This window comes from Empidonax traillii, unplaced genomic scaffold, assembly GCF_003031625.1.
Source record: "Empidonax traillii isolate 1590-97213 ecotype Southwest subspecies unplaced genomic scaffold, ASM303162v1 scaffold406:size580191, whole genome shotgun sequence".
Taxonomy (NCBI): domain Eukaryota; kingdom Metazoa; phylum Chordata; class Aves; order Passeriformes; family Tyrannidae; genus Empidonax; species Empidonax traillii.
Window position 1 is genome coordinate 551,972 of NW_020955599.1, and position 20,876 is coordinate 572,847.

General features: G+C 46.9%; 1 protein-coding gene across 11 annotated transcripts in view; it reads right to left on the reverse strand.

Moving 5' to 3' along the window:
- The window catches only part of ITPR1 (inositol 1,4,5-trisphosphate receptor type 1), a 142,505-nt gene extending 121,934 nt beyond the window's left edge, over positions 1-20,571 (reverse strand). For 6 of the 11 annotated variants that reach the window (XM_027893803.1, XM_027893801.1, XM_027893796.1 and 3 more), the window contains exons 1-2: positions 20,461-20,571; positions 16,718-16,788 (exon numbers count right to left, since the gene is read on the reverse strand). In XM_027893803.1, coding sequence (XP_027749604.1) covers positions 16,718-16,788; positions 20,461-20,552 — 163 coding nt within the window. In that variant the 5' untranslated portion in view covers positions 20,553-20,571. Of the gene's footprint in view, positions 1-16,717; positions 16,789-19,078; positions 19,121-20,460 lie in introns of all 11 variants that reach the window. The other 5 variants (XM_027893794.1, XM_027893795.1, XM_027893797.1 and 2 more) reach the window with 1 other exon arrangement.
- Between the last annotated feature and the right edge of the window lie 305 nt (positions 20,572-20,876).

A 20,876-nucleotide genomic window follows, 5' to 3' on the forward strand; every position in this document is an offset into this window, starting at 1 on the left:
CTTTCAGGATTTCAGGTTTCAGATTAATTTAATCAGGTTTCAGATTGATTTTCCTGTTCTACACAAAATCCTGGCATTCAGAAACAGCAGAAGCAATTAAAAAAAAAAAAAAAACCTGATTCTGTCCAACAGATTTGATAATATCCATGTGCAACTGCTGGTCTGCAGAGCAGGACGGAGCCACAGGGCGGGAGGTGAAATCCTCTGGTGGGGAGATGCTGGGATGGCCCAAAACTGACAAGTGGCCAAGGCAGCCCCACTCAAATTTGGTGCCATGAGTAAACAACACTTCCTGTTCCCCTGCAGACCACAGGGACAGGTTTTACAGTTTCCAGACGTGCCTCTGGAAGAACAAGATTGCCAAGCTCCCCAACCAACAAGTGACTCCCACCCCATAGAGCAGACACGAGGTATGGAAGGTGGACTGCAAGTGCTCCTGATGTCAGAGACTGTCAGAAAACAAATCCAGAAATAAAGACTATTTTGGCAAATCCCAAATGAAACCCAGACACAGGCTTCATCATGGAAAGTGCCAATTGTCCTGATTAAATATCTGGACCTCGTTCAAACTGGCACAAGCAGAACAAAAAACTCCCCTCCAAACAAACACCTGAGGATATGGACCTTACGTGAAACAAAAATCTCTGTGGCAAAGATGAGAAAAGCTGATTAGCTGCATTTCTTTGAGCTTTTAGATCTGGATGAGCACTTGGGACTTTCCTCAGGGACTTTCCCTTTTACTAAGTCACTCCTGGTATGAAGAGGAAGCCACTGGAGGCAGTGGGGTAAATCCTGTCTGCCACGTCTCTGGATTTTTAAGAGGTGAACTTTTGCCCACTGAAACTATTCCACAAGTCTGCTACTTTTCCATTCAAATCCACAAACTGCACATTAGGTACTTGCAGAACAAATCCGTTGTTTTCCTGCTAAAGATCAGAGCAGTAACAATACTATACATAAAGTTAAATGAAGAACTTTTTACAGGAGGATTATGAGACTTCACCGAAAGATACTGCCTGGTACAAACTCAGTGAATTTTATTTCCAGCATTTTCAGCTGCAACAGAAGCAGAGAACTATTAATGACCTGGAGTGGTCATTAATATGACCACTGTGGGCACTTCCACTGAGCAGTTTTCCCCTCCTGGTCACTCAGAAAGCTTTGAAGGTTTTTACAAGGTGAAGCCATTGGAAGTGTGGTTAAAAATGTCCCAAAAGCTCAGTGTTTGAAGAGAAACAGATGAGCTGCTGGAGGGAAGGGCTGCAGGCTCACGTGCACTGCAGAGCAGAGTTTGAGCCAAGATTCTGTGGCTCTCTGAGAATGGCCACATTTCTCCTGTAAGGAAATCCTGGGGCTGGAACTGTGATGGCAGGTCAGAGCACGTGGGCTGTGGAGGGAGGACAGAGCAGAGACTTTGCATTCCAGCCCTGAACTTGCACTACTACAGACACTGCCAAATATCCTCATTTTCATGCACATTATCTCCACTTCTTTGATATAACATGTCTTTAAAGTTGTCATCAGCCAGCCCACACTCTCAGACATGGTGTCCCACGTTTGGGGACACAAATGACCGCTAAAATCAGAAAGCTTTCAGCCTCCACTCAACTGACTGACTTCAAAAACTCCAACCTCGCTCCAGAGAACAAGTTTTCCTTGTCAAACACGCCCATGTGGTACTTTTACTAATAAATACACCCAAAGAGCTGCTGAGTAGAAGCCTCAAGCCATATGCCTCTCATGTGTACAAATCAACTCTTGTTTTTGACTAAAAATGTTTAAACTCAGACTGCTGATATACCCACTGTGATGTGGCAGATGGATCCTTCAGTTCAGCAGCAGAACACCCTTTGCTCTGCTCTAATGAAATCTCATGAGGGAACTATCCCTGCTATTTATAAGGTCTAGCAGATTAATGGGGAAAGTTTTCAGAAATAATTAGAAAAGGGTAACAAAACTGGGTTTTTGCAAATTGTTGCAACAGAGAGATGCCAGCTGGCCAGGTCACCACCATACTCCAGGTGAAGCAGTGTTGCTTCATCATCAACAAATCTGTTACGAAAGCCAGACTAAAAATCTGCAGATAACTTTTAAAGAAGCCTGAGGGTTCTGCAGCATCCGAGAGCAGCACTGGTCTGAGCAGGGCAGAAATGCACACAGGACTGACACGGAACTCAGCTGGAACCCAAGGCCCATGAGGGTCACAGTGCCCAGCAGCTCTGTAACCTCCTCCCAAACTGTGCAGAGAAAGCCAATTCCCTCACTTAAACACCCCCCTCCTTCCCTACGTGCCATCAGAGCTCTTCCCCAAGGAACGCACACAACGCCTGACAGCAAGAAATTCCTTGGATTGCTTGCAGGAGCTGCCTTCGTGTGTTATCCTCCCCCAGCCCTCCCAGAGTGGCCCTAAAGCAGCTGGTTCCTGCCCACTCCCACCCCACGCTCTCCTCCATGGCAACACTTCCCTGCACCACCAGGGAATACGGAGAGCAGGGAAGGCAGGATGGTTGCTGTGCCCTCAGCTGCAGCAGCACGGTCCCCGGCAGTCACTGCAAAGCAGGATGGACACCCCAGCAATTCACTGCCAGCAGCACTCGCAGCTGGGAGGCTGCTCTGGCTCCAGGGGAGTCTCCCAGCCCAGCCCGAGGCCATAAACCCCAGCACAGGGCAGGTCCCTGCCCTCAAGAACACGCAGTGCTGTAGAGAGTAACACAGACTTCATCTGAAAAGAAAAAAAAAAAAAATCATCTAGATAAACTCACCTTTGCACATGCAAAACAATAAATATTTACGTACAACCGTTCTCCCTTCTACTCACCAATATTAGGGCACTGTGCCTTTGCACTTGAAAAAAATCTAAATATTGAGAGTGCGCTTAAAATTAGCACGGTGCAAAAGGTACTGCCAATGAATTACCCACCAATAAAAACCGTCCTTGGAGGCGGGAGAGACTCTTGGAGCTTCCAACACACACCACAGAGCAGATATTCAAAGGAGCTGAGTCACTGTGGTTTTCTGAAACGAGCCTCTAACCACGACTTGAAGGATGGAACATTGTTGACAGGCACTTCAAAATCTCTGAGAGATAAAAGTTTGTCTTTTAAAGTTGCCGAGTTTTTAAGTCTGAGGCTGCAACTCATTTCCTGACGCTTTTTCCCCCCCTTTTATTTTTGGGTTTTGAATACTTTGATATCTAGTTCCCAACAAGATGTTTAACTTCACTGCTGCCTCAGACATCAGAGCAAAGACCAGGCTCACCAGACTTCTAAAAACCCAGAGCAGACAAGCAAATCCAGCAGTTTCTGCATAGAAAAGGTACAAGAGAGAAAACAGAAAATGTAAATATTGGGAATAGCAAGGTACAGCAAGATGGAATTAATTCAGTGTGGGATGCAGAGAGCTTTTCTCAATCCCTTCCCAGGCTTAGGCAGGAACAAACCCCAGTGAAGCACCACAAAGATCCTCACAAGGGTAGGAAACTTTAACACAAAAAGCTGAAAGGAAGAAATGTCTGCAAACAGAAATCCCCTGTCCCTGGAAAGTAGCTGAAAACAAGAACCATTTTTTCTGACTTTTTCCCCTCAAGAACTTTTAGTTTTCTCCAAGGTTTTGGTTGGTGCCTCTTCTTTTTTTTTTTTTTTTTTTTCCTGTTGAATCTCAGAAAATGAAAAACTTGAATATATTCACGCTCTTTCTCAGTGAGGGATTCTTGGAGAAGTTACAAGAATAAAATATCTTCTCCTGTTTAGTTGTGAACATTCAGTTTTACTCATCAGTGTGAAGAGTCCCACACGGGCTCCCCAGCTCCTCCAAACCCTGCTGAGGGCTTTCCTCTCCCCCATCCCTCCTCCTTCCCTGTTTAATGGGAATGCCTTGGGCTGCAGAGGGAATCTGGACACTGCTCTGCAAACACACCCTGAAGTGAGCTCAGCCTCAGGGCTTCCCCTCAGTCAAACATTTCACAGAGCAAAAATCTAATTGCATTTGTCCCCTTGATGGTTTTCTCTGCTGCTCCTCTGCCTGCCAGGTCCTCACAGCCACGGCTCAGCACAGACTGAACAGCTCTTGTGAAAAAAGGTTTCTGATCTTCCAAGGGAACTCCAGGTAAACACTCAAAAACAAATATGGAAACATCCTCGCCGTGTTTTGCATCAGATACAACTTAGAAATTAAATGCCAGCCATAATATCAAGGTTAAAAGAAGCTGATGTGAAATGTTAGTGGATATTCCTAACATAAGCCATTACAATTAAACAGAACACTATATATGGTGCACTCCTCCTGCAATATTTATTTGTACACAAATAAACACGAAAACTGTGAGGAGGAAGTAAGACAAATAAACTGTTAAACTCCAAATTGTTCTCTGCAGGCAGATTCTGACCCCAACACAGAGTTAGAATCCGTCAAGTTCCCCAAATCTTCACAAAACACAAAAACTTTCAGCACATGACTGATTGCATATGGAAGAAATTATATCTGGAATTAAATCCTGTAGATCAGATTTGAAGGATCTGCTCATTGTCATTCTTCATGACCAAGGCCTGACAGGGAGTGGGAGGATGGAAATTCATCACTTATTTTAAAACTTGTCAATAATAACCCAGAACATTATCTGTAAAATCTATATTGCCTTCAGATTTCCCTCCCAGTCCCTAAGACATGAGCTCACAGGGTGCTGCCATTCCTGCTTGGAGAGGATGGATTTCCACTCTCCAAACCAAACACACACGGTCCCACTTCCATTGTCAAATTCTCCTACATCAGCCAGCAATGACACAATTTTTATTTCCCAGAAAAGCACAGGAACTGAGTTACTGTTACAGGACCTCAAGTTCTGACCAGCTTTTGTGGCAATCACACGAGACAAATTATTTGCTCCTTAATCAATATGGAAAACACACTTTTGAAGGGCAGAACTAAGTCAGTCACCACAGGCCCCAGCAAAGTGGCACGGATGTGCCTGCTCCAGAAAGCAACTTTCAACACCAATGCTAACACACAAGTGAGAAGTCCAAGTCTTGCTTTTGCCAGGAACATCCAGTTAAAATGCCATCAGAATGCTGTGGTTGAGAAAGGCTCTGCCTGTGCCAAAGTTTTGTAACCAAGAAACATCAGAGATCCCCCTCTTGGTCCTTCAGCCTTTGTTTGAAGTTTTTGGTGCTGGTAAATCAAAGCTCTGAGTCTGGACTGGTGGAGCATTTGCCAGATCAGCACTGCAATTCCTGCTTTTGGGAGGAGTTTGGGAACACACTGACGTCAAACCCAGCTCGGCCCTCCCTGGTCCCGTTCACCCTGAGCTCCAGCAACTTCCCCTCACATCTGCAGAGAGGGGACTCAACTCCTCCTCTTCCCACCGCTTACATTCCAATAATAGTGAGATTTATCCCTGTTTCTCTGACAATAAAACACAGCTTTACGGCAGCAGGAGCAGCTGTGGACTGGGATCCTTAACCCAAACCAACCCAGAGAGCTCTGGGGCCACCACCAGCCCAACCTCTGCCTCCTGGGGCTGCTGAAAGCCAAGTGGTGCTGGGGCGACATCACGTGCTGCTCCAAAGGGGAGGGAAGGGATTTTTGTAGCTCTAGCTCAGATTTTTTCCTTTTCAGGATGGCTGCTCCCTCACTTCCTCATGCCTGCGAGTTTCTGTGTTTATTTTTTCCTTGGATAATTTTTAACCTCGGCAAATAAGAGGGCTGACGTTCACCCAACGCAAGGTCTAAGCGCTACCAGATTGCTCCTGCACAGCACAGCTCCCTGGATCCCCAACAAAACCCAGCTCAGGGAGAATTTGTCCTCTCCGAGCAGGGAGGATCCTGCAGCAGCATTTTCAGCAGTGTCACTGTTTCTCTGCTGTCAGCAGAGCTAGGGGTGATTTCTGACTCTGAAAACCTGACTGAGAGAGCTCCAGAGAGGCTCTGCAAGCATAACACAGGGAGTTATGTTTTCACTGAACTCCTGTACATTCTGTAATCAAAACAGATGATAATTGCCAACACCCAGAACTCGGAGCTGACTGTTTTCACAAATTAGGAACGAAGGAAGCGTTGCCCCTCACACATAAGTCCCTCTCTGACTGAATAGCTGTTCATTAGAATACAATTTTCGAGGCACAGTGCGCCCAGAGTCAATCTGTAATGGCTATTCTGGTGTTCCAAACACTCATGTGAGACATAAGGCTTCTTTTACACATTTCTTAGGGGCCACTCAATGCTAATCCAGGATTTTTGCAACTCCCTCCCCCCCACCCAGCCAGTTGCCAAGCAAGGGAACAAACAGGCATTTCCCAGTTTCTTCCTAAAGAACCAGTAAGGTGCTTTGCAAGGCAGACCTCGAAGCAGCAAATTCCTTTCTGGATGGCAACAACAAAAAAAAAAAAAGCAAAGCAGTTTTCAGAGACAAGAACCTTCACCAGCAGCTCACTTGTTTCCTGGCATTTGGATTACAAACTTTTAAGTTATGCAGGAAAGACTGGAGGTTTTTCTACAGATGGGCCCCAAATTAGAGGGAGCCTGACAGATCAGCACTGGCACCCTGATCTCCACCCAGAACATGCAGAGCACAGCCTGACTGAAGCACAGAGCTCACACGCAGGGGTTGACACACTAAGTACTTCACTTCATTTGCAAGATGAATCCAAATCCTGCAAGGAGAAGGACAGGATACTCCATCTCCAGCAGCAGTGTGGGAGGGGAGGAGGATGTGAGTGTCACAGCCTGTTTGCTGAAGACACCTGGCGAGGTCTGGCTTTCCCAGCAGTGCAGTTTTAAGGCTGTGCTGGCAGCCTCGTTATTTTCCTCCTGGCTGCTCTGAAACTCAAGCACTTACAGCTTTACCTCCCTGAGACACCACTGCTGCAGTCAGGGCTCTTGCTCAGTGAAGAACAGGCTGCCCAGAAAATGAGAAGTGAAACTCTTTAACTTGGGTTCCTCTTTGACTAATGACCTCCACGTGGCACTTGGACACAGTACCTAGAAGGCCTCCCATGGTGTGGGTGCTTAGCCCTAAACTGAAAGGATTTTTGAAATGAAACTGCTTTCAAAATATAAAGCCTTATTTTTTATGTAAAATAAACTGAAGGTTTCAGTATAACTTCCTGCTACTGCAAACAGCACAGAACTCTACTCTGTCCTAAAAGCAAGAGATGTGAGATGATACAGAACAGACTCTCTGAGGAGTCTGACACAGATTAGCTCCTCAGGGGTGTCACAGTGCATTTATCTGCTCCCCCTGAAAAATGAAACACCTCCTGAGCACAGCAAGCCAAGGGGCGAGAGGAAATCAAACCTGGACACACAAAAATGCCAAGGGGAAAGACCCTGAGGAGCCTGGGATGATTCCCTGATGCTCACCGGGGAAAGCAGAGAAACACAAACCCTGAAGCATCAGTGCTGAGCTGAATGTGAAGGGGAAGATCCAAGAACACGGATCACACCTCCCCATGACTGTGCTGCACCAGAAATCATTAAAGCAGGCAGAGCCAAGAGGACGTGCCTGGCAGCTCAGCTATGCACTTTTCCAGGGGAAAGGCGGCTTTGTGAATCAAACTCAACTGTTTGTCACCTCACACAGTCCAGAGCTCAGTCTGGGAAAGGCAGTAAGTGAATTACAGTTGATTTTGACTAACTACAGGCACTTTTAACCTTAACTGCAAAGCCCTGCCAGGAGAGGTGACGATTCCTTGCCAACTCACTGTGGCTAACAGGAACACCGAGAGCTGCCACCAAGCTGGGGAGCATCACTTGGATGCTGCTTGTCTAAATCCTCCTCCCATGTTTTTGGGCCTCTCAAGCACCAAGCAGTAATGGAACACAGCTCCACAGACCTTCAGCTCCCAGAGAAGAACAGACAGCTCACCCAGCATATCGCCTGTTTTCTGATATGAATACCCAAATAACCAACGTGCACATAAGGAAGGGATAACTCATCACAGCTCCCATACTGTCAACAGTCCATCTTTGGCTCAAACCACAGTTTGATACAATCTCACCCAAGGCCAGGCCAGTGAGCCTCGGGCACAATAAATGCCCTCTCACTCAAGTGTTCTGGACTGACAGCAGTATTTTACACGACCTTTACCAATCAGTCTCCGCTGCTCTCCCTCAGATTTATCAGCCCTTCTGACAACCAGTGGACAGCTGAAGATGTTTCCAATACCTGGGGGATTGCTGCCCTCACAAACAGCTTTTTTTTTCCCCCCATAAACTCGAAGCCTTTCTCCATCTGTCTGCATTGTTCTGTACGAGCAGGACTCCCTCCCCTGCAAGGCACTCGGGCTGTGCCAGCAGCAAGCACAGCACCCGCTCTGGAGTTTATCTGAAGGTCCTCTGGAAGCACCTGGGATTGATGAGACTCAGCAGCACTTCAACCTTCCCAGCTCACAGAACACACACCCTGAGAGCCTTCAAAAGCAGCAGAGCAAAAGAGATGGAGTGCACAGAGGAACCCGACGGCTGAGCCACCCTAAATATTAAGCGAGGCACAAATTTTAATAACTTTGCTATATTAAAAAAATATGCACCAATGTCACCCCACCCCCACAATTCATCAAGGCACTTCACTCCCTTGGGCTCTTGTGACTAAGTATAATATTTCATTAAATATCCTGTTCATACTGGCTTATGTACTAGGGAACGCACTAATTTTAGAAAACTGATTAGCTAGTTCTTTCTAACCGAATGTTATTGTAGCTAAGGTCAGATTTTGCTCTGAAACTATGGCAACAAAGCCACAGTACTCCTTTGTCTACAAGGTTGGGGTAGGTTTATTAACAGAACTGCTCTACTTAATAGCTCAGCACTGCTTTTTGGCAATCCCTGCCTTGATCCTACCTGAAATACCCTGAACTTTCCCCAGGGGAAAAGGCTCAGAGCTGCAAGAGCTGAGAAAGGATGAAGTGTTCAAACCGGCACTTCGCTTATTTCTTCATTTTTGGGACACGCTCGCCACAGCAGCACCTTCCCACCTTGCCCTGCACAGAACTACAACCCACATTTGCAGATGGGCAAACAAAGTTCAAACTTCTCACAGATCAAACTTCTCAGGGGAGCCCAAATAAATCCCCCTCCTTCTGCAGGACCCGAGCCAGCAGATGGGTTCTGGGGCCGTGTTCCCGTTCTGTGTGTTAATGGCACTTTCTGTTCCACAGGGGCTCTGCTCTGCCTCCATCTCCGTGCAGAACACCCCAGATGAAAGCACCTGAAAGCCACAAGTTGGCAGCAGCTGTTTGCCCACAGGACTCTGGGCACAGAGCAGCATGAAAACACGACCCAGCACATCTCTACAGCCTGGGCCTTGTGCTCCAAGAGACCCAGCTCCTCCTGCTCCTCCCCACCCACAGCTTGGTGTAACAGAGCTGAACAGACCCTCCTGATCTGTGCCATCAGCCCTTCCCACTGGTCTTGGAACCTCATCACCAGGACACAGAAAAAACAAGTTAAAACACCTCAGTTAAACCACTGATTATTTAGTCAGCCATGTTTTTCCACTATTTCAGCTCAGCACATCAGCACAGAATCCCAGGCTGGTTTGGGCTGGAAAAGATCCCTTCCAGCCTTTTAAAATCCTAAAGCCCATCCAGTGCCACCCCCTGCCTTGGGCAGGGACACCTTCCACCAGCCCAGGTTGTTCCAAACCCCGTCCAACCTGGCCTGGGACACTCCCAGGGTGAGGAATCCCCAAACTCTCTGGGCAACAACGGATCACTGAGTCAGGATGTCTTTGGGATGCCCTGATGCTTCATGACAAATATCCACCGACTGGACTAGAACTCGTGTGGCTTCACAAGGACCCACAGTGCAGTAAATGTGGGAAATTAAATACAAGCAGCTTCCTAATCCCCCTTCCATGACAGAAAACCACCCTTCCCTTTGACTCCTGCATCCCTCCTGATCAGGACCCCTCTCACAGGGTGCCCCAAGCCTCAGCAGATACAAAGCACATTTGTCTGCAGGAAAATGCAACACTATAAACTTCCCAGTTGTTTTTTTTTTTTTTTTTAAATAACTAAATGCCACAGTGACAACTGTCCCCAACATCTGCCCATCCGTGGGCTGCAGTGGGCTCAGGATGCACAATTTAGAGTCAGGATTCAGGATCTCTCCATCGTATAAAGGGCAGCACATTCAAATGTGTACAAGCAGTTGGCAGTTTTCTAGTGCAGTTCTATAAATACTGAGGATGGTACTGAAAGACTCCTCGTCAAGGCAGCAAAATATATTTTAGATTTTAACAACATCCTAATTCAGCAAGACTGAAGGATTTCTTTTTCTACTCAAAATGCCCAATGCTTCAATTCAGAATTAAAAAAAAATCACTGGTATACATTAGACTGTATTTTCATCATTTTTCTCTTCCATCATACAAACCTAAAAGTTTATTTTGATTTTACACTAAAGCATCACATTAGTGCTCTTTCTGAAACGCGGCAAGAGGCATAATTTTTTTCTTTTTATGGTGATTGGCCGTAAAAGGGAGAAGTTAGTTAAGAGGGTATTTACTGCTGTTACCTCATTTCCTACTTTTGGTATTGAGAGTGTGTCTCTTAATGTGTCTTGGATATCCCCAAACCAAAAACAAGTCACTTTTCCACTGTAAGTGATGAATTTGGTTCATTTAAGATCCTTGTGCTAAGCTTTGGCCTCAGAACTCAAGCAGCCTCCAAAGTCCTGTCTCCTGCACCAAAAACGAATCCTGCTATTTGAACTGCTAATATATGGTTATCAGAGTGATAAAAAGGTCATATTTAGACATTAGTTTAAATATTCCCTAAAGGAATCCAGACACCTTAATAATTAATGCACCCAAGCATTCCAGCAGCACTAGAGACTCCATGTTCAAAAAGAAAAGGAGCCCAAACTCGGCTGTGAGCTCAGGTCTATCCCCCTGTCCTCCTCACCATCATCCCAGGAATGTGCCCCCAGGAAAACACCTCCTCAGACTCTCCTGATCCCTGCGGAGTCAAACAACTCAGACTATTTCACACCAAAGGTGAAACAGCTGATATAATCACTTTGTCCAGAGTAGCTCTGGAAAGGTGTGCATGGAGAGCACATGGAGAGCAGCAGGACTCAAGGCCACACATTTTTTGGGAGCTGAACACAGGATACCCAAGGGCTGACACCAGAGCAAACCCCTGATGAACAGGGGGATGGCACTGAACCACCTCAGTGCCCACAGAGTGCTCTCTATATGCTGATGATATTCTTCCAAAGCTAACAGGCAGAAGAATCTGGTTATTTGGTTTAGTTTGCTTTTTTAATTTTCTGAAGTGATTGGGAAAACTATCTATGTGACCCTTCAACTGACAAAATCCCTTAATCTCAGCCCCAATGCCAAAGCATAAACCGGGTTGCATTGACTAAATAAGGGTAAATAATGCACGTAAACCCAACAGAGCTCCAGAGCCCCTGTCAGACCTGCATAAATCACGTATTTCCTTCATATTTTTCCTTCACATGGAGTTCCCTTCATATAACACAGAGCAGGAGTGCAGGGGCTACAGGTCATCGATGGCAAAGCCAGGAAGGACAAAACATAAACCATTCCTGCTGTGGAGAAGCACTTTGACTTCCATCGACACTGAGCACAGGGATAATGTAAGACTCAAAATCAAAACTATGAGGGTGGGGAGACACTGGAACAGGTCTGTGGCTGCCCCATCCCTGGAAGTGTCCAAGGTCAGGCTGGAGCAACCTGGGCTGGTGGAAGGTGTCCCTGCCCGTGGCAGGGGTGGCACTGGATGGGCTTTACGGTCCCTGCCAGCCCAAACCATTCTGTGATTCATACTGAATGTATTTTTATGCATATTTCTGTATGAAAGCTCTGTAATCAGGTGATTGCTGCTGCTGAAGATGAACCTGCAGTCCAAGGCTGAGCCCCTCAGTGCTGGCCCCCAACCCCTGCAGGCAGCAGGAGCACAGAGCATGGACTGGGATCAAGAGAACAAACAGAATTTGAACCGCTCATCTTCTGCTTCTGCCATGAGGGTATTTTAAGTCTAAGATATGGGTTCATTCCTTGAACATCTTGCCAAAAAAAGGAGTGTTGCCCAGCAACTACTAAAACAATGTTCTGGAAGGAGGGAGCTGCTGGACAGATTAACCCAGTCCGTGCCCTTTTCCCTGGAGTTCCGTGCAGCTACTGCAGAGCTGCTGGGTGGCTGGCAGGCAGCTCTGCATCCCCAATGAGAGCCGTGAGGAATTTCCTGGGAAGGCTGTCAGACAGCCTGTTTTGCTGTAGTAGCAGCGTCTTGCGTTAAACAAACACGTTGGGCTGCGCTCCAGGACAAATGAGCGCCGAGCAGGCCCTGCAGACACGCTCAGCCCCACGGATGGAGCTCGGGAACAGCAGCTGAGGCACAAACCCACCAGCACCGGGCTCTGCTGCGGCTTCCCAGCTTGGAGTCTCATCTTGGAACAGGGATCTGCCTCCGTGCATCTGAGCAGGAACGATTTCTAGTGAGAAGTGGGGTTTTAGCTGAGCTGAGGGGCAGCTCCGGTCCGCTCTTTCCACACCAATCCGTGCCCGTTCCAAGGAAATTCATTTCCAGCCACCCTTCACGTGCACAGTCACACTCCAAGGCAGCAATCAGAGCAGCGGCTCCAGCTTCACACAAAGCATGGAACGCCTTTTCTGTCCACAGAAGTGCACATAACTGAGGAACTGCCACGCTCTTCCTTTTTTTGGAGGCTCGTACAAGTGGGATTTTTTTCCAGGAATCTCATCCCTACACATTTAGAACGGTTAAGGAAAAAAAAAAAAACCAACAAACCTCTTTTGCAAGAGTTTTCACATTCACAGTTTGAAAAAGAAACTCCCTAACCAAAGTAACTCTCCAGTCTTCACGTTTTGCAAGGCAGCTTTAGAGGGCTCTTGAATCAGCTGGAGTTGAAAGCACAAAGGGCTGGAGAAACACTGTACTTGAAGAACACCAAACACAGCCAGAACACCGTTTTTAAAGTGGATTCAGAAAGCCAAAATAAAAAACTCCATTGAAATCTCCCAGACCATAACTGCCATCCAGCCTCAGGTGCTCTGTGATCCTGGTTGGGATGGGGTAAAGTAAGAAAAACTCAGCCTTCAGACCTTCAAGTGGTCAAAAGAATATTTTAAGGGCTGAGAGGCAACACAGCATTTAATATGTGAAATAACTGCAGGTAAACACTCACAGGAACTTGAGGGTGCTGGACCAACACCTTCCTTCAGAGCTCTTTCAACTCCAGCACTTCACCTTTTCCCATCTAATACACCTTCTGAATTTTTACTTATTTTTTAACCTCTCATCTACACTTTTTCTACATTTTTTCCCTGGTGTCCTCAGGGTGCCTCTGCCCCTGCCCTCCCAGCAGCCTGGGTGTTTCTCTCCCTCCCATCTCTGACTCTGTCCGTGCTGCTGCACATCAGCCTGTTCCCCCCAGCCCTTCCCTGCTGCATTTTCCCCAGGACAACTCCAAGCCAACATTTTTTTCAAGTAGAGACTTACTACAAAAACCCCTCCTCCGTTTCAGCTGGGAAGTGGCTGCTTTTAGGAACACATTCCCCAGGCAGGGACTGTTTTCACACCCCGAGCAGGTTAGCAGTGTTTGGTGACAGAATATACTCATATTTAAGCATTCCTGGCAAATCCTTCTCCCAGGAGAGGCTCTCTCCAGGCTCTGCTCTCACTCAAGGGTCTAAAGTGGAAAGAAAGAAAAATTCCCACCCTCTAGGCCTGGGCCTTGCTGCTGCCATGAGATGCAGCTGATTAGGTGTAGCCTAGGCAACACCATTTTTAAAAACCTGAAACACCTATGGCTAAGAAAAAGGCAGGATGGATTCCTTCTGCCACTGGAAAGGTAGGTTTGGTTTCACACTGAATTTTCTTGGAGCCATGTCTGCATATCTGAGCAGTCAATCCTCCTTCTAGAGATCTCTCATCGCTTCCATTAAGCATGAAATTTATATTTACAACTGTTTTACATCTGCCCACAGAAGACAGATCTGCTCTGAGAAGCTCAGAATGACATTTCTTAGAATCTCTACCCAAGGGAAGATTCCCAAGCCCGGCCAGAGCTCAGTGTTCCTCCCAGCAGGTGACTCAGATGGGACAGACCTGCACCTGGACACCCAACAGCACAGCTGCTTTCAAAGGGGAGTCACACAGAGACACAAACCAGGTATTCATTCACAGCAGTGTTTTCCCAGTCCTCTGAGAAGGTACAGTGCAAGTCACTCCCCCTTGATTCTTTTTGTCCTTGCTCTAATGAGGTTTTAAACGTTCCTTCCAGTTGCAGCGAAGCATCAGCAGTGGTGACATGTAGGAGTCCCAGGAAGGGCTGGGTTGGAAGGGACCTTGGATGGAACAACATTTGCCCCCCAGCTCCCACGCCAGGCTGTCCAGCCTGGTGCCACTGCCCTGCTGTCCCTGTCACACTGCCCAGGGCAACGGAGACCCCATCAACTATCACAAAACTAAATCCTGGGACAACTGCACTCCATTTTCCCACTGCTGCTTTATATCCCAGATGGAAGTGTTGCTGTTTGGATAAATGTCCCTTTGGGAAGGCCTTTGAGTTCCATGCGCAGGGCAGGGATTTTTGTAGGGTGCCATAAAAACCCCACAGGGACACGGCTGCGGGTCCTGGCCTTGCCAGGGACCCCCAGTACAACCCCAGATCAGCCTCTGGGGGGCCTTTCCTTCATCACAGAAAAGGGGTATTATCCATTTCTGGTCTGATAAACTCCATCATATCCTCTTCTGAACATACTTATCGTAGAAAGCATTTTATCTCAGACTACACTTGCAAAGTATGTGTATAAATAACAGAAATGCCTGCTACAATTTTATGGGTTTTGTTGCCATTTACCATTAAGCATAAACTTCCCCGTGAAAGCTTTACTGAAGTAACTACAAAGGTTGGAAAAGGTTCACACCATTCTTCCTCCCTGTATAAATTATAAGTAATATGAGAACATTTACAATGTCTAACCACAATGTTTTATGTCAGGCAAATGTCTCTCTGTACTTGCAGTTCCTAAACTGTGCCTTTTTTCATTCTTTTCTCTCTCCCTCTCTCTCTCCACCTCCATCTACACTCAGCAGTCTCAGTCAAACCTGGTTTTATTCTTTCCTATGATTTTAACATCAAGAAATGCCTCGAGTCAAGGCTCTGGTTCACATAACAACATTGTTCTCTTTTCTAGAGAGCTCAACACTGAATACTGAAACTTCCCCAGGTTGCCTCTTTAGCATTTGAATTATCAGCTCTTTAGTTTTCCAGGAAAAAAGGGAGGAAAAAAAACCCAACAAGAACTCACAGACTGCAGCAACATTTTCGAAGAGTTTCATTATATGAGACATCTTCATGTCATGGCAAAAAAACCCCCAAAGCACTTAAAGAACAGCAAGCAGAACAAGCAGCACAGAAGGTACACGATTTTCAAGGGCAATCACCTGCAGTTCTGGCCACACCTGAATAGAATCACAGTGATTCTGAGACCCTGGAAAAGGCAAAGCATGACCAGGGGAACAAGATTCATCCAAAGAAACAAGACACACACAGTTGCTGCTCTATCTGAAACGGCAGTAAAATCCAGCTCAACATTTTAGACTATTTGGCTGAGTTATCCTTTGGGTAAAAGATGCATCCAAGGGGTGAAAATAAAAAAAAAAGGAAAAAGAATTCAAGGTCTCTGCAAACAAAATCGCAGTTAGTGCTTCTCTTCCTGTCTGAGACTTTTTCTTAAACAAGTCAGGCCTTGCCAAGCTGTGCAGAGCAGCAGGCACTCATTTCTTATCACCCAGCAGAAGTTTCCTGGCAGAGCGAAAGCAAAGCCCAAGGTGCTTAACATCCAGTTAGGTCACACAACAATAGTTGTTGCAAACATTTACTCCTTCTTATTTTCCTCTTCTCTGAGACAGGTTTGGTTCTGGGTAACTCACAGGCAGGGACAGAATGGAGAAAAAGAAAGGAAATTTCCAGGGATCCTCTAAGTGTGGACAGATCTGAAAGGCAGCCTCAGCTGGCAGCCCCATCTCCATCCCCTCCCAAAGCCTTCATTCCAGGCCCTGCTCTGGGCTGGGACAGAGCTCCTTTTCTTGCCAGCAGCTGGTACAAGCCACCTTTGGGCTTTGTGCTGGGGACAGTGCTGGTAACACAGGGATGTTTTAGCGATTGCTGAGCAGGGAGGGGACACAGCAGGGACAGGTGACCCCAAGTGACCCCAGGGATATCCCACACCATGTGGCATCACACCAGAGAGAGAGGGATATGGATATATATAGATATAGATATAGAGCTGGGGGGTGTTTGGAGTGACAGGATTGTCCTCCTTCCCAAGGCACCGTCCCTCAGGACAGATCCCCGTTTCCCTGGATATGGCCAAACACCTGCCTGCCCATGGGAAGTGGGGAATGAATTCCCTGGTTTGCTTTGCTTGTGTGTGCAGCTTCTGCTTTATCCATTAAACTGTCTGCATCTCAACCCACGAGTTTCTCACTTTCACTCTCCCAGTTCTCTCCCATCCCACCAGGGTGGGGCTGAGTTGCCAACTCAGGTTAAACCACAACAGACATTCACACACAGATATTTTTTCCCCCCTCCATGAGTTGTCCTTCATGGAAGAAGATGACACTAAAATATGAAAGCACAGAGGTCAGAAAACTGTTCCACACGGCTGCACAAAGTGAAGAATCATTTCTAACCAGCAGGGCAACGAGCTGCCCAACCAACTTACCTCGGAATTTTTTGGGTGGGTTGTTAAGATCACCTGCCTCTGGCTGTACAACACACCGATCATCCACAAGGCTGCAAAGAAATGAGCAGCAAAGTGAGATTTTATCCCCTGTGGCAGTTCCCCACATCCTCGTCAGCAAAACCACAGTGGTTTACTTGCAATGTTTCATCCGAGTGGCCACTTGAGCAGAGAACATTCCCCAAATGCCATCTTATGCCAGATCTTGGTCAGAAGCATGCAGCTAATTTGTACTGTTGCCCAGAGCTATGCTCCTGGTACGTGGGACAACAAATAAGTCATTGCTCCTGTGTTCTGCATCATCTTTATGTCCCCTCCTGGAGGTGCAGACAGAACAGCCCATATTCTAGGGAGGTGACAGACACCCTTAGAACAGCCACTGCCTCTTGGACAGATTTGATTCACGCTCAAAATGTGTTTATACGGATAGAGAACAGCAAAGCATGACAACTGTGCAAACTGGACTCTGACCCTGTGGCCCCTCATGTATTAGAAAATGGCAGGAACAGTCACTGCCGTGGTAAAAACTGCCTCCCAAGGGAAAGGAAGGCACAAAGAGACCCTCCTGCTCACCAGGCCAACACAAGGTGAGCCAAGGGGTCGAGCCAACCTCCTCCTGTTCCACCAGGAAGGAGGGGAGCTGGACAAGTGAGGCCAAGAGACTCCAGTGGGGAGTGCCAGGACAGAGCTTGTGTGAACACACAAATGTGAATCTGCAAAAACCCCACAGAATGAAGGGAAGAGTTCAGATGCACCTGTTCCCACTGCTCTGCCCCCAGCACACTTTGGATCGAGGAGGAACTGCACTTTTAGCTACACCACCTCCAAATTGCGAAACTGCAGCCGTAACCAAACATTTCGTGGTTTGATTTGATCCTTAATGACTCAATTTGGGCCCTAAAAACCAATCTGTCAAAGAGGCTTCTACACAGAAGTAGAAAGTAAAACTCCAAGGTCAAAGGTCTGAGAGGTCCATTCTCATGCAGGATCAACTTGAGAGAGACTGAGACCTAGAATATGAGAGTTGTTCCTTGCAGAGGCTGGTCACATGCAGGGAGCATCTTGAGACAACAATTACAGAAAACAATCAAGTGCAGGAAAAATTCAGAGATCAGAGACACTAAGTGGACTCAACAGTTCTACGCATCTAAAATTCGCATATGCAAAACATTCAGAGTAAATTGCTTTTTCCCCATGGATTTTCTCCCTATTCAGGGTTATATATACACATAGAGGTGCTCCAGCATGACTGGTATTAATACTGGAGCTGAAGCACCTGCTCCTGGTGATCTAAGGGCCAGAAAGTATCAAGTGGGTTACTCTGATCATCCCACACAGAGATCATCTCAGTGCAATGTATCCCTCTCGTCTGAGATTTAACTGAAAGTAAAGAGGAACGTCCCAAACTACGGAGAGAAAAATTTTACAGGGTGAGAAACACAGAAGAGGATACATTGTACCCCAGGGATCATCCTGATGACAGCACTGAGTTTGGGAAACAGCGAGAGTAAAGTCCTGATTAAGCAACAGTCATGTCATAGGAATATTAATTAGGAACAGAGATTTAGGACAGCAATAGAATGTAGAGTGGTATCTGCTCCTCAACCTTCAGTAACCACATGAACAAGTCATTACACATTGTTGTGACATCAGACTGTCAAAACTCCACATGGGCTAAAGGACAATTACACCAAATCTTTCCTCTGCTGCTTTAATTTTCTCCGGGACAAAGACTAACTTAAATATGGGACAAAACTAATTAGATTAGGAAGGCTTATTAAGATGATAATGCATTTCATGTTTCACATAGCAATTAGGATTTCTGGCTTAAATTAGGCTCAGAAGATATGTGGCCATTGCATAATGCAGTTACCTTAAAACAGCTCTAACCAAATCAAAGAGGAGCCTTGGAACACTGGGGGGGCTCGGGGCCCGCCACGAGAACATCTCATCAAGCCTAGAAAACACACGTGCTCGGGGCCTGTGATGCCCAAAAGGACCACCCATGGTGAAAAATATCTGCTCAGCAATGCCATCAAAGCCACAGCCACTGCATACTGGTCATCATGCACCGGGTGGGATCCGACAGAACATCACGGCTTTCTACTCGCTCAGGAATCGGTTACTGCCAAACTTCAGGACTGGGGGGGAAAGAAAATAGCCAAGTGTACCATAGAGTTCATGTTGCCAGTGATCAGCAGATAGTATTTGGCCAGTCACTGATCGAGTACTGCAGAGTGCACGTGGCATATTTGACCAGGGCCTGGGAAATCTGTCAAATACATTTTTTGCCAAATACTATTCGACCGACCCTACTTACTACACCCCTTGCTTTTATCATACCTTCTTTCCTTTCTGGCAGCATCCCATATTTTCTTCTCTTTCCTATAATAGATCATGGTGCATCTTCAGTGTCTGCTTCCTTCTCTGCCCCCTTATTTTCCAGAATCCTAATAGCTAGAGGACTAAACCTACAAGTTAGTTTGGAGTCGCTCGGATGAGATTCCAGCCCATGGTTTCCTGCCGAGACACTTACCAGGATGCTGTCTTTGTACCCTGCTTGGGAGCTCCATTTATCAGATGCATCTGGACAGTAGGCATCAAAAAATTTGCTGTCACTGAACCCACCCTGAGGCCCTTACGGCTACTGGAAATGAGAAAGAGCATGTTGTGTGTGTGCCCACTCCCCACATCCACCTTCCTGGTGCCTCTTGGCTGCTCTTCAGCACTGGGGTCCCACAGCCACGTGGCATGCACGCTGTTCCCTCCCCCTGACTCCTCCTGGCTTTGGGAAAAGGGGGCAGATGTGCTCCTGGAGCTTCTCATCCAGCCCCCTGCGAGGTCTCCGTGTCTGGAGAGGTTTCTCCTCAGCAGGATAAAACATCCCCTGCCCCTCCTCAGAGCTGCCTTCCAGTTCCACGGCTCTGCTCTGCCAACCCTTCCTTTGCCCACATGAAAGGCTACTTTTTTGGTCACTGGAGGAGCAGGCACTCGCCACTGCTCCAGAGGAACCCTCTGCAGAGCCCCTGCTCGGTGTCCCTGGGAAGGAGGCACGAAGGAGCTCCGTGGGAAGCAGGAGCTGGCACAGCACAGCTCCCACCACGGCTCCAGGGCTCTGCCACTGCCTCGGGCAAACAGAAGGGTCAGAACATGTTCTCCTTTCACTGGAGAACAACAATTTTATTGGTGTGAGAAACCTCAAATTAAACCTCAATTTAAGACAGAACTGGTCATAGTGGTGAGTTAGTGGTATATAAACCATTTGGCTCGGGGCTTCTTTTTACTTATATATATATATTTAAACTACTTACATGGCCTATGCTACATCCTCTTTTCCAGTCAGCAGATTGCACTGGGGTCTATTCATCCCTGACTGGGGCAAGGGGCAGGGAGGGACAGGACGGGACACACGGATGGACACGGGACAGACAACAACACGAAAATCATTTCATTGCATCCACTCCCTCTACCCACACCTTCACTTGACCAGGTCCTTCCTCCCCACCAAGGCCATCCAAACCACACCACAGCCACTGATACACTCTCCAGCCTCCCATCTACCCTGGCCACTTGAACTTCAGGCCATCTTTAAATGTAGGGCCAAATCCATACATAAAACTACCTTGCTTTACCCAGCATTCCCTGGGATCAGGCTCAGGAGAGCTGGCTGAGCTCTGCTAGTCCTTCTTACGGTGCTTTTAATACAAGAGAACAGCTGTTCTTACCCCAAAGTGCTAATAAATCCATTTGTTGAGCCCTCTGCATAGAGAGAACAAATATCTCCAATATGAAGGAAGCTCGACATCTTGTCAGTCATCTCTGGCTTACTGCCCCTGGAAGGGAGAAGAGAGGATAAAGGACCAGGTTAATGAGGCAGAATTTCTTGGTGGAACCAGAGGTTACAACAACAGGACCCTTCCCTTGTGATTGCTTTTCAGTTTGAAAAACTGGACGAGTTCTTGCACTGGAATTTCAGGTATCAAAGAAATCCCAGCACGGCAGAGTGCTTGCTTGGAACAACAGACAAGGGGAAAAACAGCAGCTGCTGGCATCCCATTCCACGTGGGAATGATTTACAGGCAGCCATTTCCATCCCAAAGGATGCTCAGTGGTGAATCGACCCATTCCACGCCTTCAGTGA